The 19,856-nt window shown below is 37.4% G+C and overlaps 1 protein-coding gene across 1 annotated transcript; it reads right to left on the bottom strand.

Annotated features, from left to right (window-relative positions):
* Window positions 1-4,800: 4,800 nt before the first annotated feature.
* Window positions 4,801-9,787, bottom strand: LOC110681952 (NF-kappa-B-activating protein-like). The gene is made up of 2 exons (XM_021858138.1): window positions 8,090-9,787; window positions 4,801-5,354 (listed from the first exon to the last, which is right to left on the bottom strand). The coding sequence occupies exon 1, from the start codon at window positions 9,606-9,608 to the stop codon at window positions 8,100-8,102; it is 1,509 nt and encodes a 502-aa protein (XP_021713830.1). The 5' UTR covers window positions 9,609-9,787; the 3' UTR covers window positions 4,801-5,354; window positions 8,090-8,099.
* Between the last annotated feature and the right edge of the window lie 10,069 nt (window positions 9,788-19,856).

Genomic DNA, 19,856 nt, shown 5'->3' with positions numbered 1-19,856 from the left:
TCGGCAATATTTATTTCCAAGCGAAAAAAAGTCAAAAAATTCCAAAATTGAAGACTAATATCCACGCTTTTAGAGAAATTTTGGAGGTTTTGGGGGTCGGTGTCGAAAAGTCTTGAAATTTTAGGGGATACATCTCGGGGTCATATAATGTTGTTTGGAACAATAAATGGTTCTTATTTGTTGTCATAAATGTTCGTGGCAGGCTTAAGTAAATAAAATTGGTGTAAATTGTAAACCGGTAAATTGGTCGTTTAAAGGCAAATTGGATGGTTCCACCCACCCAATGGGACTCCCGAGCAGTATTAGGAACCATGGTAAAAATTTCGACAATTTTTATTTCCAGGTGAAAAAAAGTCAAAAAATTCCAAAATTGAAGGCTAATATCCACGCTTTTTGAGAAATTTTAGGGGATTCGAGGCCGGCGTTGAAAAGTCTTGAAATTCTAGGGGATACATCTCGAGGTCATTTAATGCCGTTTGGAACAATATATGATCATAAATTGATTTCAGAAATGTTCGTGGTAGGCTTGAATTAATGAAAACGGTGCAAATTGTAAACCGGTAAATAGGTCGTTTAATGGCAAATTAAATGGTTCCACCCACCCAATTGGACTACCGAATGTATTAGGGACCATGTTAAACATTTCAGCAATTTTTATTTTCGTGCGAAAAAAGTCAATAATTTCAAAAATTAAAGTCTAATATTCACGGTTTTTGAGAAATTTTGGAGGTTTCGGGGCCCGGTATAGAAAAGTATTAATATTTTAGGGGATATATCACATATACCGGTGAATAAGGGCTCGGTATATGTGATACTGGAACATTTGGACCGAGTATTCAAGACCCGAAGAGGAAACCCAGATTGGACCGAAGAATTGGAGCCCAATCGAAGTCCAAATAGTGGGCCAAGAGTGCCGCCCGTCCAAAGAGGCTGGCGCCCCGAGGCGCGCCCGGCCGGGTGCGAGAAATGTACCTGATGGAGAAAAGGCGCGCCCGAACGGGCGCATGTTATTATTAGGAGTTAATTAGCATCGTTTAAGCTTGTTTTAGTTTAGGATTCTCGCTTAGTATAAATACTTTTCTGTAAAGCGAGTTTAGGATCTTCTCTTTACTTTTTCTTAATTCTTTCTTAGATTTTCTCTCTCTACTTAGCTTTTAGATTAGTTTTCTCTCTCTTATACTTTGTTCTTAACTTTATTCTTAATTCCAGATTTCTTTGGTAACGATTTCCCTTCTCTTAATCTTAGTTATTTATTTTATTCCTTTGATCATGTCTTGTTTTATTACTTTGATTAGTTTAGTTTTTATTATGTGTGAGTAGTTCTATTTCTAGGGTTTGTGGGGATCCATAAATAATATGAAGGGGTAATTTATTGTTGTTAATTGTCAATGCTAGATTAATTTCTTATTGATTGATTTAATGCTCTGTGACTAGATTTGCGCAGATCTTTTATGTATGAGTTTGACAATATTGATTCGAGATTCGACAGAACCAAAGATTATTCATTGTTTCTCCTTATTCTTAATCTTCGTAGTTTAGTTTCCTCTGATTATTATATTTTGGTTACTTTATAATCTAGATTATATTGATTAATTAGGAATAGAAAGACTCGTTTCTCTGTGGATTTGACCCTACTTCCCTATCTACATCAGTTAGAGAATTTAGGAATTAATTTTGATTAGGTGATACGACTTTACTCTGTCATTCATATAATGTCGTTTGGAACTGTACATAATCATTATATGTTGTCATAAATGTTCGTGGTAGGCTTGATTTAATGAAATCGGTGCATGTTGTTAACCGGTAAATTGGCCGTTTAAAGGCAAATTGGATGGTTCCACCCATCCAATTTAAAGGGTATTAGGGACCATGGTAAAAATTTCGGCAATTTATATTTGCGGGCAAAAAAAGTCATAAAATTCCAAAATTAAAGTCTAAGATCCATGGTTGTTGAGAAATTTTGGAGATTTCGAGGCCCGGTGTCTAAAAGCCTTGAAATTTTAGGATTACATCTCCAGGTCTTATAATATCGTTTGAAACCATATATGATCATTATATTTGTCATAAATGTTCGTAGTAAGCTTGAGTTAATGAAATCGTTGCAAGTTGTAAACCGGTAAACAGGTCGTTTAAAGGCACACTAAATGGTTCCACCCACACAATTGGACTCCCGGAGGGTATTAGGGACCATGGTAAACATTTCGGCAATTTTTATTTACGGGCGAAAAAAGTCAAAAAATTCAAAAATTAAAGGTTAATATCCACGCTTTTTGAGAAATTTTGGAGTTTTCGGGGCCCGGTGTCTAAAAGTCTCGAAATTCTAGGGAATACATCTCGGGTCATATAATGTCGTTTGGAACCATATGTGATAATTATTTGTTGTCATAAATGTTCGTTGTAGGCTTTAGTTAATGAAATCGGTGCAAGTTGTAAAGTGGTAAAATAGTTTTAAAGTCAAATTGGATGGTTCCACCCACCCAATTGGACCCTCAGAGGGTATTAATGACCACGGTAAACATTTCGGCAATTTTTATTTTATGGCGAAAAAAAAGTCAAAAAATTCCTTAATTGAAAGCTAATATCCACGTGTTTTTGGGAAATTTCGAAGGTTTCGGGGCTAGGTGTCGATAAGAAATGAGATTTTATTAGATACATCTCGAGTTTATATAATGATGTTTGAAACCATAAATGACCATTATATGTTGTTATAAAATGTTCTTGGTAGGCTTGAGTTAATGAAATAAGTGCCAATTGTAAACCGCTAAATTGGTTGTTTAAATGAAAATTGGATGGTTCCACCCACCTAATTGGACTACCGGAGGGTATTAGCAACCATGGTAACATTTCGGCAATTTTTATGTTCGGGCGAAAAAAAATCAAAAAATTGCAAAATTGAAGGTTAATATCCACGTTTTTTTTGAAATTTTTTGAAGTTTCATGGCCCGGTGTCGAAAAGATTTGAGATTTTAGGGGATGCATCTCGGGGTCATATAATACTGTTTTAAACCATAAATGATCATTATATGTTGTCATAAATGTTCGTGGCAGGCTTGAGTTAATGAAATTGGTGCAAGTTGTAAACCGGTAAATTCACCATTTAAAGGCAAATTGGATGGTTTCACCCATTAATTGGACTCTCGGAGGATATTAGGGACCACGGTAAACATTTTGGAAATTTTAATTTACAGGTGAAAAAGAAGTAAAAAAAATTCCAAAATTTAAGTCTAATATCCATGATTTTTGAGAAATTTTGGAGGTTTCGAGGCCCGGTGTCGAAAATGCTTGAAATTTTAGGGGATACATCTTGGGGTCATATAATGCCGTTTGGAACCATATATGATCATTATATCTTGTCATAAATGTTCGTGGTATGCTTGAGTTAATGAAATCAGTGCAAGTTTTAAACCGGTAAATTGACCATTTAAAGGCAAATTAGATGGTTCCACCCATCCAATTGGAGTCTCGGAAGTTATTAGGGACCATGGTAAACATTTTGGCAATTTTTATTTACGGGCGAAAAAAGCCAAAAAAATTCCAAAATTAAAGACTAATATCCACGTTTTTTGAGAAATTTTGGATGTTTCGGAATCCAGTGTCGAAAATACTTGAGATTTTAGGGATTATATCTCGGGGTCATATAATGTCGTTTGGAACCATTTATGATCATTATTTGTTGTCATAAATGTTCGTGGTAGACTTGAGTTAATGAAATCGGTGCAAGTTGTAAGCCGGTAAATTGGTCGTTTAGAGGCAAATTGGAGGTTCCACCCACCCAATTGGACTACCAGAGGTTATTGGGACCACGGTAAACGTTTCGGCAATTTTTATATCCGGGGTAAAAAGTCAAAAAATTCTAAAATTGAAGGCTAATATATCTACGCTTTTTGAGAAATTTATTATGTTTCGGAGCCTGGTGTCGAAAAGCATTGAGATTTTAGGGGCTACATCCCAGGGTCATATAATGCCGTTTGGATTCATATATGATCATTATATGTTGTCATAAATGTTCGTGCTAAGCTTGAGTTAATGAAATCGGTGCAAGTTGTAAACCGGTAAATTGGTTGTTTAAAGACAAATTGGATGGTTCCACCCAGCCAATTGGACTCTCGGAGGGTAGTAGGGACCTTGGTAAACATTTCGACAATTTTTAATTCCGGGCGAAAAAAAAAGTCAAAAAATCCAAAATTGAAGGCTAATATCCACAATTTTTGAGAAATTTTGGAGGTTTCGGTCTTATACTAGTAATTGAATTTGATAATTAGATTTGCTAATTTAATATTGAATGTTTTACTATAAATATAGATTTGTAATATGACGGTTTAGGGCCTATTTTGTTCAGCTTAATTTCAGTTCAGTTCAATTCAGCTCCGACCAGTTCAGTTCAGTTCCTAATTTCCTTAATCTAACCCTCTAATAGTCTTAATAGATAATAAAAATTAAATTGAACAAGAAATTGGATGAAAACCTTAGTAGGTCTCCCAAGAGCTACATATTAGGTGGTAGTTGGTCAAGCTCATTGCCACCTTCAGCACACCCCCCTCGCTTCTGGTGACCGGCCCTGCCCAACAAGCAACTCACCTTGAATATGAACCAGCAGGGGGGAATTTCAACTAACTACTCGAACCAATGAACCATAAGAAGAGGTAGCAGCAGGAAGAATCATTCTGGTCACATAGAGCAGCATTGCTGCATTCATTTACCAGCTGTGTATCGCCAATATTCTTTTCCATTTAACTTAAAAATGTCTAACCTCAAAATATACTTGTAAAGTTGTAACTAACTAATATGAAAGGCATGTTGGAACACAAAGATACTCCAAAAAATTTACATACACAAGACAGGAAGCTACAGAGTAATTCATCTGACATCAAAGTATGAATCGTCATCTTTGCAGCAAAGATACATCCTTAATGACATTTCAACCAAACATTATCGCAACTGTTAAATTAAAAGTTGACACTAGTCTTCATCATTTGGACTGAGACTATCTCTCTTAACGTAGTCACCTCATAAGTCATCATAGAAATTTTCCTGGCACTTCAATGCCCAAATATATTCTGCAGATCCAAGCTTCTGATGCAGGCCAAAAAGCTTCCTTTCAGGTAAGAGATTTCCATTATGCAATCTACTAGTATATTGAATAACTGGAATCACTTATATTTTGATACGACCACTGCTGCCTATGAAAACCACTTCTTGGGAATTAAGAATTTCACAGTAGATCAGAAAACTTTGATCCATACAAAATTTGCTTTTGCACAAGCAGTAGAACCCTTACAGCCCACCTTATCAGCCATTCCTGCAGCTTCAAGCTAGCATTCAAAACTTGCTACAGTGAAGTACCACCATCAAGTCTGAAATAATATAGCAGACATCAATGATTGAAACAGAGCGTTCAACAAATACCGAGGACAAAAAAAACTCCAACTGGCAACTGATAGCTAAGAGCAAGCATTTCAGACATTACAAGCAGAACATATTAAAGCCCCAGGTCGGTTAATAACATGCAAGAAGGTGAGCACACACTTTCTGTACAATAGCAATCACAGACAACTGAAAACAAAAAAAAAATGATGCTAGAACTTACACATCATTAATTAGTTAGAAAATTTATATAAAAAAACTAGACGATGAAACTTTTTAGGATTTTGAGATACATCAACAAAAAAAATTGGAGCACTTGTATCATAAAATTGACTTTGCAAAGTTCGGGTTCAGTAGAATAGATTAGATGGACCAGTGACATTCAAATCAGCATGAGATCGGTGCAAAAAGATGAGTTCTACATGCTTAGGAATCCAATTTCCATCTATAACCAACATCAGACAGGTTGATCATCAAATCACCGTCTTTGCTACAAGGATGCCTACTTAACAATAGAACACGACAGAACTATTACATTGAAGTTAATAAGACAAAATTATAGACTGAGACTATATCTCCAGCTAAGTTGCTTCATATATTGTCTGTGGATGATTTCATGATATTTCCATGACAACAGAAATTACTAGAGTCAAACTTCTGATGCCACTTGAATTTAGCCATAACGGGAAAAAAGAAAGGGAAAAAAAAAAAAAAAAAAAAAGAGGTCTATCTCTCAGAAATTTGAAATAATTTATCTTGCAAAATTGCATCACATGGTCACACACCTATTACTATGAAACCCTGTTCCACAGGAGAAACCGAGAAAGGAATAAAGAGTTACATATAGATCAGAAAACTTCTGTAACACAAGTAGCTGTCATACACAACCATTGAAACACATAAAGCCCACATCAGCCTAATAATACTCCCTCCCCGTCCAGGCGTCCACATACAATCTTCTTGTATTCCTTTTCAGGATGTCTACAGATATTCCTCCACTAAAAATGGATAGACTCAACCCCTATGATGTGGACCCCACCATTAACTTTCTCTCACACTCTAACCCCACCCTACTAGATTCCTAAAATATACATGTCCAAACTTTACAAACTTCAAACTTGTGCTCACAAATCACAATTTGCTACAGTAAAGTGTTGACATTAATAAAGAGATTAAGCTATCACATGTCTTCTACCAATTTTGAAAGTTGACGCAGAATGAGCAACACATAATAGGAGGGACAATAATTCAAGAAAAATCTCCGACAGCAAAGTGCACACCTTTAAGGTACAGAAGCATAACAAGTTGCCACAGTAGGTCAATTGAGTCATATGCAAGAGATGCAAACAAGTGCTATTTGCTCCAGTAGCAATCACAAAAGAGGTGGGGAGGGGCTAGAGCTTTAGTAAGGAACACAATAGCTTCTTAGGCTCTCCTAAATAGATCACAAAAGTATTTTTGGGAATTTGAGGACTTAGTGTTTAAAGGGGTATGGTTTTGGTTTTTTTGGGGCCGTGTTATCCAGTAAACACATTAATGATTTAGAGTCTCTCCATACTTTGTAAATCTAGAGCTGGTTAATCATTAAAAGAAGTAGATCTCTATATCATAAACAAAAAAACCTGGGCGAATGTGTTCATTAAATCATCCACCTCAATTTCAGGCATTCCAGAATAATTCACAAATATGCTCTAAAACTCTGGCTAAGAACCTTAATCAAATCCAAACTAAGCCCTGACATGGTTAAAGACAGAAGTTCACTTTAACTTTTTATTTAAAATAATTAATAATCTCTCGCAATGAATACTTGTCTTCACTAGAAATTGGAAAGAAATTGATTTGTCCCAACGATTAATAATCTCTCCCAATGAAATCTTGTCTTCCATCTTTGGTTCTAAATTTCTAATCTTCCTCTAATTTCTCTAAGGATTTTCTATTTAAATATTACAGCTGTCCATCGACAGTGCAATCTCTAATCCCCCAATAATGTTTTGGTGATTAGCAAACGTTCCATTATTTCACCATCTCATTCTTAAAAATAACATTCTCACCTCCCCTACTCAACTAGTCAATAAGTAACCATAACTACATATCAACACACTAAGACCTTGACCCTCACCACCATAAATAATGACAATTTCACAATTATAAAGGTCCACGATAGCAGCAACCTCCACCATTTGATAAAGTCAAAGATCAGAATGACCTCATAGTAAAACAAATAAGGAAGATAACCCAGTAGAGCGGAAAGCTATCAACCAAGTGATAGAATATGTATTCTGTATACGATAAAAAGAACTATATTAGCCATAGGGCATAATAAATTGACAGATATACAGAGAAGACCAGCGCTGAAAATAATTCCTTTAGCACATAATTCAGAAGACTAGGATGAAGCGCGATAGAATTACTCCATGATAGCAAGCCTATTCAATTATCAAGATTTGATGCCCTACTTGCGAAACCAGCAAAAGAAGCTAAACAAAACCTGAACATTCTGCAAATCTAATGAATTTAACGTCCTGTAAAATTTTAATGCCACTAGCAACCAACATAATAACACATCATACAAGTACATAATCAACTACAGATTAAAAATCAACAACAAAATCAAGAACAAATAGAACCCAATATCAAGGTCTAAGTAACAACAGAATGCAAATTACAAGTAAGCAAATCACCAACAGTTTAATCTAATCTTTCAATGGAAGTCAAGGGAACATACAGCACATAGACTACGGTTCAGCATCTTCGCCATCCTTGGGACCAAAGGGATCATGGTTAGGATCAACTTCTTCACCAATGGTACGTTGTACAAGCCTCTTCAAATCAGTCATAACCTTAGACTCACGTTTAGCCTTCTCTTCATAGTTAAACATAGCCAAAGCCCTCTTATCCTCAGCACTATAAACCTGGTTTTCTTTCCTAATACGAATGGCATTCATCCTTTGATGTCTACTACCACTCATCACATACCCAAGTGTCTCAAATTTCGATATCTCATCAGCCGAAAGCCCCACTTCTCCACGCCGTGGGATACGCTTCCCTTGTTGAACATACTGTGCAATGGCATCACCTTCACCAGGCCTAAGTGCACCTCCATAACTAATATGCCCTTCAGCTTTCGGCAATGGCTGTGGCCCAACCGGTGGCTCATTAATCAAAGCCGCCGCCTTCTTCGACTCCAACATCTCTTTCAACATCAATGCCTCAGGATTTGATTCATTCAAATTTGATTCATCCAATCCAATCTTCTCCTCTTTCTCTGATTCACTACTGCCACTACCCTCATCACTCTTCTTCTTACTGCCCCTCTTCTTCTTGCTACCCCTCTTCGATTTCGCCTTCCCTCCATCACTCTCCTCCCCTCCAGTCTCACTTTCACTCTCACTCTCACTCTCAGAATCACTGTCTCTCCTCCTCCTCTTGCTACTCCTTCCCCTCTTCCTCCTACTACTCCTCGATTTCGACTTCGATTTCCGGCTTCTTCTCTTCCTCCCCTCATCTTCACTGCTTGAATAATCATCCTCACTCTCATCCTCACCAGAATCACTATCAGAATCATCAGATTTCCTACTCCTCTTTCGCCTCGAACTCGAGCTCGAACTCTTCCTCTTCCCTTTACTCACCCTTTTCCCTCTCTTCCTCCTCCTCTCCCTATCAGATTCCTCCGATTCAGAACTCGATTCGGAACCCGAACCCGAACTTGCGGACCTAGAATTCCTCTTCCCTCTCCTCAAACCATCACCAGCACCATCAACACCACCATTTTCTCTCTCCTCTTCAAGCTCCTCCTCGCGATCATCGTTTTCATTGGGAGGAGGACTAGGCGTAACCTTCCAGAAAAAATTCCTCAGCGATTTCCTCAATTTCTGCCTCTTCAACCTCCGATACTCCTCCTTACTCAACCCTCGCAATTCCTCATCCGATTCCTCTCCCGGAACCCTACCATTACTCTCTCTCCTGTAATCCTCCCTCCTATACTCCCGATACTCCGGGCTTCGCCGGAGCACAGGACTCCGACTTCTCCGGCGAACAGGACTGCGGTTTCTCCGGTAAACAGGACTACGACTTCGCCGGAAAACAGGGCTTCTGCTTCTCCGTGGTACAGGACTTCGACTTCGCCGGTTAACAGGGCTGCGACTTCTCCGGCGACGGTAACGGTCTCTGGAATCGCCGGAATCCGGCGAATTACGGTGGTTTCGGGGCTCTGGGATTTCGATTACGGATGAAGGTCGACCCATTTTCCAATATTTGGGGAAAATTTGATTGTTTGCGAATTAAAGGGAGGAAAGAGAAACATGAATATAGAATTACAGAGATCTTTTGTTTTGTTTTGGGCCGAAATGTTGTATTAGGCCCAGTCCAGTTGAAAAGATAAAGCCCAATCCAGCAGTTGTACTGCTTGGATAGGGTTTAATTATATGTTGGTCTTTATTATGTGAATAATTGTGATTCCTTTCAAATTGAAGATGAAGCATTTCTCAAAGGCTGCTACTAAACTATTTGGAATTTTATTTTTTTTATCAAGGAAATGACATCCGTTGTTTGATCGCTATTGATAGGTTGAATTCAATGATTTTTATCGAGAAACAAATTAGATGGCAGAAGACTGTCGGGTTGGTTTGACTTTTCAGTTTAAGATGTATTCAAATTTAAAGATACTTCTTTGATTTGTATATTTCTCTTTATATGTCTTTTGTACTAAGTTACTACACCAAAAAATATACTCGCTCCGTATTTTTTAAGTGTTACACTTTGACCGGCACATATTTTTAGGCAATTTAATTGATTTAAATAAAATAAAAGATAAGTGGGGTAGTTGAAGTATTAAAAAATTGAAAAAGAAAGATAGTGGGATTAATAATTTATTGAAAAGTAATAAATGTGAGAGGATAGATATAATTAAAAAAGTAGTAGTGGGTTTAGGTGGGGACCATGAGTGGAGAGAGATGTAATATTTTACACAAATTTTTGTATACGGCTGGCCACATGGTGCGGCAGGGGTTACTTGTATGGTGTTACTGGTTTTGTCAGGGTTTACTTGTAGGTATTACTTGTATTATGGGGTTACTTGTATGGATATTACTGGTTTTGACAGGGGTTACTTGTAGGTGTTACTTGTATTATAGGGTTACTTGTATGAGTATTACTGGTTTTTGTTAGGGGTTACTTGTAGGTGTTACTTGTATTATGGGATTACTTGTATGGGTGTTAGTGATTTTAGTTAGGGGTTACTGGTAGGGTGTTACTGGTTTGGTACGAGGTTTGGTCTAGGGTCACTTGTAGGTGTTACTTAACCCTCTACAAGTAATCCATACAAGTAACCCAAAATACAAGTAACCCCAGAATACAAGTAACACCTATAAGGCTACAAGTAACTCCAGAAACAAGTAACCCTTGCCGCACCATGTGGCCTGCTACACTGAAAAAGCTCTGAATATTTTAATGTAACTTTTTGCCAAAAAAGAAAGTGTAACACTTATTAAAAAAACGACTGAATTTGATAAGTGTAACACTTAAAAAAAACACGGAGGGAGTATATATTGATTATCCCTTGTCTCATCAACCTTGATTAAATTTACATTTTATTTTAACTATGAAGTATATAGGATATTCTAATTTTAAAAAAGATTTGGGTGTGAGTATGTGGGGTAAAGAGAAGCAATCTCACTAAATCAAAACCTCTCATATATCAGTCAAACTAACTATATAGGTTAATGTTTGAAATTATAGAAAGAAGTTAAAAAAGAACAAAGAATCATTTACCCCCAAGCAAATATAGACAAGGTCTTCTCTCCTTTGACACAGTTTGGGCTATCTGACTTTGTTCCTGGACGGGTAGTGACTGATGCAGCCAATCGAAAGCGGATCAAGTACAAATCCAGTTGTCGAGCAATTGGATATGACTTCCTTCCTGTCTCTTTCTCTTCTCTTGGGAAGTTATAAAAGGAGGTTGTTGCATTGCTTAAGCGAATCCAGAAGTTCTCGAAAACTCATGACATTGAGGCACGTGCTGCAGCTCATATATTCACTAAGATAGAATTTGCTAAATCTAGAGGAGTGGGGTCCAGATTGTATCTCGGCTTCCCAATAATTTTTTGTAGGTTGTATGAATTTGTCAATTTTTGAAATATAATAATAATAACAATAATAATAATTATAATAATAATAAATAAATAAACTCTTAATTAGCTTACTCCTTAAAGGATGCATTTGGTTTAAACATTTTTTTTTGTTTTTTGTTTCTAGTATTATTAAACATACTTGGATTTATTTGTCTAACTTTATTATTTTTAAATTACATTTTTTTTCTTATTTTATCGAACTTATGTGTAGCCTTTTTTTTTTTAGAATATATGTAAATAAATAATATTTTTTAGAACATATGTAAATAATTAAGTTGAATCAATAAACCAGTCAAACCTTATTTGTTTTTTGTTAATAACCATGCGACATCCATACATATGATAATATGAAGTACGAGTAATTATTATTTAGCTAGCTAATTAATTATACGTGGTGCATACAAACAACTAATAAAAGCATATTAATCTTAAAAAGTGATAGCCTTTGGGGTGGGGGAAATTTCACCTAGAATAATTAAGCTTCTAATATAAGTTTTCAATCAAGCTCATCATGGACTAATCAAACAAAATCTCATAGGCTAAATTGTAGGTTTATTTGTGTGTAAGTATGTATGTTTTACACTTTTACACCAATATTAATCAATCTATAAGAATAATTAACTTACAAAAGTAACATATGATTAACTTTCAAATTAAGTAATAATGAAAGAATAGAAAACCAAGATTAATTTAGAAAATTAATACAAAACTCATGGAGTTATAAATAAACACAAATAATAAAAGTGTGAAAATATGAAAGTAATATCATGAGATCGATAAGTTTGAGAAGTCAAATTCTAACTTTCATGATGAATTAAAAATATGGTCCCCATAAATTTAGGCCATTAGATTTACATTCAACCCCTATTTCCATCCCAAATCTCACTCAAAATAAATCACTTTCACTCATAATTCAATGCTGACAAATTATCACGTGCTTTGGCCATCAGAAAGTTCAATTCTACAAAGACAACCCAACAAATTATATCAAACATACTTTTATAAAATATATTGTCACATTATATATTATATAGCTAAATATGGAACATTGGAAAATTCGGAATATAATGTAATAATAAAGTCTGGTCAATTTTTGTTCAATTCTTTCACTCTCAATCAATTTTTATTTTCCTCGTGTCTATGGAATTTGTAAAGTAATCTATTCACCGGAATAATAGGCTCGTATACTTTGTCGAGGTGTCTAGAATAACTAATTCCATTTTCTAAAAGAGAAATCGATCAATTATAATCGATTGTTTCGTATATTTAACATAGTAAAAAAGTGTAATAGAGAGGTAAGTACCTTACATGTGTACCCTTATAAAGATTAGGAGTATATTATGACAATTAACTATGGGACGAAAAATATTAGACATGATAGTCGATAGATAAATACAAGTATAAAGAAAAAGAAAGAAGAAATTCTTTCAAAAAGTAAAAGAAAGAAGAAATAAAAGCAAAGGTGTATACTTTTTTTTTTTTTTTTTTTTTTTAAAAAAAAAGTTTTTATTCCTGTTATATTTGACTGTTTCAATTGATCAAACATGTTTAATTTACACGTTATGTTTGTAAATCGGTCATATTGAAGCATTATTCAAAGTTAATACCTTAAAGTAGTGATAACTTTACAATTGAATTATGACAGAACAATGAAACATTAAAATTGAAACTTTGCTTAAATTGACCTTAATTCGTTCAAACTATAATAGAAAGCTGATATATTTCTACTTGAACACGTACGGAACAAGTAGATTTATTAAGTAAAATTAATTTAGTGGATAATTAATTTGTGTTACATTATATTATTCTTCCATATATATGATTACACAATATGGTATAGTTTTCAAGTCTATAGCTATCTTTGAAAATTCAATTCTTCAACACAATAAGGAATAGCTAGCTAGTGCCTAAATGCATGCATGGCGTGGAATCGTGGATTGCTTGCTATATTGCCTATACATGGAGTAATTATTTACTTAATTAACCGAGTGAACTCGTACATAATTACGTGACATATTTAATTTGCAAAGAAAGATATACCCTTGCGTTATTGCCAACAAATGTGAAAGTTATGAAATGTAATAGGACGTGTTCTTTAAATTTTTTTTTTTTTTTTTTTTTTTTAAGTTGGAGTGCATATAATTGTTCCATTGACGATTTGGAGAGTAGTCAACAAAAGATACTCCTTTCATTTTTGTGTTTGTATAATATTAATATTCAAATTTTTTTATGGTGAATATAATATTATTATTTTTATAGCCTAGCTTATAAGGTTATAGCATCTGGTACTATAGTTAGTAGTTAGGCCACCAAACCTCCAACTTCAACACCCTTCTATGATTGTTGAAATTTACTTGAATGTATAATTAAGTTTGAACTTTCTAATTCATAGTGCCCTCTTTAAATTAAACCCTATAACTTGATTAGTCTCTTTGGTTAGGCTTTCATTTGGAGCTATTTGCCTTTTGAAAGGTCTTTAATGACGGTTTCTTACCATATGACATCTATTTTATGTAAATTTTTCCCTTCTTATGCAACCAAATCATGAAGAAATATAGATTCATGGTAAGACAAAGATTTTGTATATTGATTTTATGTTCAACTTATTTTGATCCAAATTTGGTAAGATCAACATTACAGTAGTGATCCTACTTTAAGGTCAGAAAATATACCATCCAATGTATGGTCACCTAAATTAGACGCAAAAATAGACTTGATATTGTATATATTATAATACGTATATTTTGTTGTTAAAAAGGAATCTAAGACCACTAAACAACACAAAATCATGCATGATGTCATAATTTCAAGAACCTTAGATTAATAAAATTCAGTAATATAACTTTGTTGAACGGATCACATATGATTTTTATACAAAGTCATATATGATTCTATCATTTATACACTGAACTAATGCTATCCAAAATTTCATGACTAATAGAGTAATAGCATCTTTCCATTCTCGGCCTCTTGAATAGGTTGTGGATAAAGACAGCAGCGCCAGGCCGCTAGGACAAGTTGGCCCGAGGCACTGCATGATAAAGACTGCGGCGCTAGGCCGCTAGGACAATGTTGGCCCGAGGCACATCATGATAAAGACTGCGGCGCTAGGCCGCTAGGACAATGTTGTGTGTGTCAAATTGTGGAAAGTGACTTCCTAGTTCCCAAATTTAGTTAGAAAACCATGTAAACATTGTAAGATAAACATGTAGCTAGGCTCAAGCCTAGGCCAAGGGCGTCTTTTGAAAGACTGTAATAATTTAAGTGTTTAGCACATAACTAGTGGTCCGGATAAGATTGGACATCTCAAAACAAGTGGCCACACGTCACAACCCAAAGTTATATCCGAAAATTATTGTACCCATCAGACATATTTTTATTGTGATTGAACTGAATTAATGAAACACAAATTCTACGTACTCATGGAAAACACATATGAATGAAACATATAGCAAAATATGAAGAAGAAACAAAAGCTTCCATATTACATATAGGAAAGCAAAGTGAGTACAAACTTGGGCAATAACCCAAAAAATTAACTAACAAAGGAAACAAAAAAAAAAAAAAAAAAAAAAGGCATTTTTTATTAGCCATTTGATTGTCCTATGTAAACCTTGTAAATGCAAATCCATCCCCTTTACAAAACCTCATAGGGAAGGGAACAAAAGGATGAAGAATATCAAGAGATAATCAAAATTAAAAAAAAAAGGGGGGTAAAATAACTGTACATAAAAAGGAAGATAACAAATAAACAACTTCCTAGTATAGTAGCAGTATAGTATACTAGTCAATATTAGTATGTTTCTAAGATTCTTCCTTAATTTTCTTTTTCCAAAAAGTCAGCTCACCAATACTACACCAACCTCACCTCACATCACTTTCCTCAATTGCTTCTACACTTAGCTTGATCATGCTTTGTGTTAATCTGATCCTAATGTTAAAAATGGAAACTGTCCATGCTTCGGTTCTCGCTCGACGACGATCCGCCACCGGTTCCGGTTCCAGTTCCAGTTCCGGTCAATCCCATGTTCATGTTAATGTTGCTACCGTGATCATGTGTTGTATAATTTTCTCCCATTCTTTGCATGAACATAATGTTGTTATTGTTGTTGTTAGATGAAATGGAGTATTGTAGTGGGCTTAATACTTGTTGTTGTTGCTGTTGTTGTAATTGGGCCATTGGGTTATGAAGCCCATACCCACGGCCCATTCCATTCCCTAACATTTGTGGGCCCGGCCCGGAGATGTCGAAGTTGCTGCTCGGGCCGCCTGTGAACTGTTGCACCATGGCACGGAAGTTGGAGGTGTCGGTGTTGAGGAGTGTGGTTGGGGTTCGCCGGGATGCACGAGTCCGCTTGCGAGCGGGCTTGGAAACCCGGTTCTGAGTCGGGCCTAGTTGGGCCGGGCCCGATGGAGCCGGGCTGGTGGTAGGGCTCATGTTGGTCGAGACTACCGTGGCATCGGATACCCGGCCCGGGAAGAAGAGGTCGGCGGAGGTGGTTGTGGTGGCGTAAGGTGTTTGGGTCGCGGCCGAGGGGTTACTTTGGTGGAAGTGTAGCCAGTCACTTGTGCTAGTCATGCTGCTTGAATAGAGGGCAAAAAAAAGATTGGCAAAAAAGAAAAGAATGAAGTTGGGGAAGGAGATTAGGAGAAGTAAGAAGTAGATGATGGGGTGTATTTATTTGTGGAGAGTCACCTATAATTGGTCAAAGTCAGAAATATTAGGTGATCTTGACAATGACCCAAATGTCTTATTCAACTTATGTTTCATAGTTTTTGCCTCTTAATAAGAAATTTAAGTGTTTGTGTAAAAATAACACTTTTAAAGGAAAGGATGACTACAAAAGTACAATTTAGCATGTGATGGAATATTTTAAATTTGTTACTAATAATACGGAGTACAATTTTCTCATTCGTTACATTTTTATTGTTAAATGTCTCTAAAAATTATTCCTATATTTAATATTTGCAATTTCTTGCATCAAAAATAATATTTGCACTTTCTAAATTGTCAAATTAGCACACGATCTTAGGCTCTTAGTTCAAAACATCTGAAGCGATTTTAAATTAAAACATGCAACACACATTCACACTCTATGGATACACATTCACTGTTATATTTTGTGTATATTGATGAGATGTTTCTCAGTTACTTATCTTGCGATCTTGAAGAAAATTTTACTTTTAAGAAACTCGACCTAGCTCTAAACTCAAGTAGTATTGTGCTCTTGTTTGAGTTGCATGAACATTGCTTTTGCCTATGTTATAAAGGAAGAAAAAACTTGCACCATATAAAAAGTCTAAATTTGAAAGTGAAAAGCAGTAGAAAATTTCTAGTTGTGAAAACAAGTTGTGCTGTAATTTGCAACTGACAGTAACTAGTGCTGCACAAGCAGGGAGCCAGGGAATGGAGGTATGGGCAAAAGCCGGTGTGCGAATTCGCTTCAGTACTGCTAGTTTGCACAGAAGCTGGCATGTATGCAGGAGACCCCGGGGGAAGGGAGTGGGGGAAAAAGTTTGTTTTAAAAACGTTTAATGCTACTGTATGAAAAACTGGTGTGAATAAAAAGGTTCAAGTTAATTTTGAAACCATATGATTTGTTGTTACAAAGAGGCAATACTAGCCGAGGCAAATCTCATCCAAGTACACCCTTTTACCATCAGGCAGTATTTCAGAGGGTTTTTCATCCCACGATGTCGTACTGAATGCCTTTGCCCCATTTACTGCCTTAATTTTTGCTACATATTTGTGTTTTTTGAACAATGGAAACTTCTGACCTAATTAATCACAGCAAAATTTGCAAATTACCCAGAGATTCAATTCAAGAAATAGAGAGTATAAGATGATACCTTTAGGGAAGAACTGAAGTGGGTAGTTGATGAATTGGCGGGAAATGGAAGAGGAGCCATTCAAAAGTTGCTGCCATTTTTGGGGGTTTAATTTTGGTGGGGTTTAAGGAGGTTTAAGATTAGGAATAGGATCATTAGGATGGATCATGTATCTTTTTATTCTTTTGGACTTTTGGGTTACAAAAGGTAGAGTTGGCTCAAGTTTAGCAAAACATAACACCGGTTAAAGTAAAACTAACGGCAATGGTACTGTTTTGGGGTGTTTTTGTCCCTTGGGAGAGTACGTCACGAAGTCTGATCCGGCTGAGCTGTACCTGCAAAATAACGGAGACTCCGGGTGGTCGGAGCTCCGCCTCCGACGGTCAAGTTAGTAACTTGAAACGGAATAAAGAGAACGGAAATTTAGGTGGGTATCTGCTCGGATTCCAAGCTCATGTCTTTCTCTGATGTAAGAAAATAAGGGTGTAATAAATGATTGAATGTGTCCCCAAAATGGGGAAATATCTCCCTATTTATAGGGTCGTTGGAGAATGTGCCCCTACCTAGGTCACTTGACCTAGATTTTAGTGGGCTGCGCCGTTTTATGGCGCTCCTAGGAATTTGGGCCCTTGAAGGCCGCCATTTCAGAGGCATATTTGAGGGCGCCAAGTGTCAAGAGGATGTTGAGCCACATGGGTCATCCTGAGCTCGACACGTGGCGACCTCTCATTGGTCCACGTGTCTAGGGTAAAAATATCCTAAACATTTGCCCCTCACAGGTCGCACGTGCATATCACGTGGGGCCTGTGACACGTGTCCACCTTTCATAGGTAAAATTTTGAATTTCAAATCAAAATTTTCCCCCCACTTTTACTTTCTATAAATAGAAAGTTACCCCCCCTCCTTTTCACACCTTACGTTCACATTGACTTTTTAGAGAGAGAAAAAGAGAGATTCTAGAGAGAGGTTTCTCTGCTCCCGTCTGCATAACAACAAGTTTCAAGCTTCCGAGTGCTAGCAGTACATCCCCGGTTCACCGGCTGTAGCGGTTTTCAGATTTTTCAGAGTTAAAGCAAGGTAACCGCCTGTACCATTTTAGCTTTTCTCCCTTTCAATTTGCATACCATTTTTTCCGCCTGTATACCCGGCTTTCTTAAGAGAATATAAATGAGTTCCCAATCCACCCACTCGGCACTGCCTAGGACACTCAGCCGATCCCCCGGAACGGTTGAGTCTAGAACAGGGGGTGCCTCTTCTGGACTGTCGGAACCAATATGCTCATCTCCGAATTCCTCCCTCTCTGTGTCTGTGCAGGACACAATGGCCAGAACGAAACAGACGGTCAGGCGGTCTAAGAGCCGGCGCACTATGAGAGTGCCAGCCGACGAGGTTTTCCCAGAAGGGGAACAGAGGGATTGGGAGGAGAGCGGATCTGACGAAGAGGCTCCCTCTACCTCCGGGAGCTCAGGGGTAAGAGAGGTAGACGGCGAGGAAGCCGCCTCCTCTAATGAAGCCGGCGAAGCTGAGGCCGGCCAAGGATCAAGAGTCGAATCCTCCGGCTCCGACCAGGGTGATTTTGCGGCTGACTATTAGCAGCCGCCCAAGGTTGCTGACAATCCCAACCCCAAAAGGACCCGGATGCTGCCGAGTAACATTGCCCTTCTTAATAGCGGGTTCAGGGCCTTTAAAGAGAAACATCCATTTGGAAGGGGTTGGGAAGTTATTGTCCCTCCGGCTGATGCTGTGATGGCCTGGGGGACGACATTGACCATGCAGATGATTACTTCATCTGCTATGAGGCGGTTATCGAAGCCGGCCTCCGGTTCCCCCTCCACCCCGGGATTAGGAAAATCCTCAAGGGGTATGATCTGGGGGTTTGGCAGCTCACCCCTAACTCGTGGGTGAATATATTAAGTTACATCGCCGCCTGCGAGTTTCAGAACTTGAACCCCAATTTCTCTGCCTTCGCTCACATGCACTATTTGAGCAAGGCTCCAGGCGGCCATGGGGCATGGTATACGCTGACTACCTTGCCCCAATACTTAATGACTTTGGACAAAGTGTCCAAATGGTCCGGGTGGAAGGGCAAGTTTTATTTGATTTCCTCCCCCACCCTAAGACACAACCGGACACTGCGCCGGTACAATCCTGAACCGACTCTCCTTGGACGTAAATGCCCTCTCCCGGCACTATCTACTAAGGCCCGGGAGCAAATCATGGAGCCGGGATTCTTTGAAACAACAACTGAACCCATGGGGGATGGGACTCACATTATTGTACCCAAGAACTGGATCCCCCATCCGGACTTCTTCAAGGACGAGTGCTTCTTGTCCGCCTGCGGGCTAAGTACCATGTTTCCAAGGGGTATAATTCTTCTTCATCCGGAATGATTGTTATTTTATTTTAATTGCGTACTTGCCTTAATTCTCTCTAACTTTAAATTCTTGTTTTTCCAGACGAAGCCTTGAGGATGGTTGACCAGGAGAAAACTCCGGCTAAGTCCGCGGCGCTGCTGCGCAAGGAGGCGGCACTCGC

This window comes from Chenopodium quinoa, unplaced genomic scaffold (genome assembly GCF_001683475.1).
Source record: "Chenopodium quinoa cultivar QQ74 unplaced genomic scaffold, ASM168347v1, whole genome shotgun sequence".
In the NCBI taxonomy this organism is placed as follows: Eukaryota; Viridiplantae; Streptophyta; class Magnoliopsida; order Caryophyllales; family Amaranthaceae; genus Chenopodium; species Chenopodium quinoa.
The sequence above is the reverse complement of the archived record's forward strand: the minus strand, read 5'-3'. Positions and strand labels throughout refer to the sequence as shown.

Coding starts and splice junctions, on each gene's coding strand:
- LOC110681952 (XM_021858138.1), bottom strand. CDS start 9,608: ATGGGTCGACCTTCATCCGTAATCGAAATCCCAGAGCCCCGAAACCAC.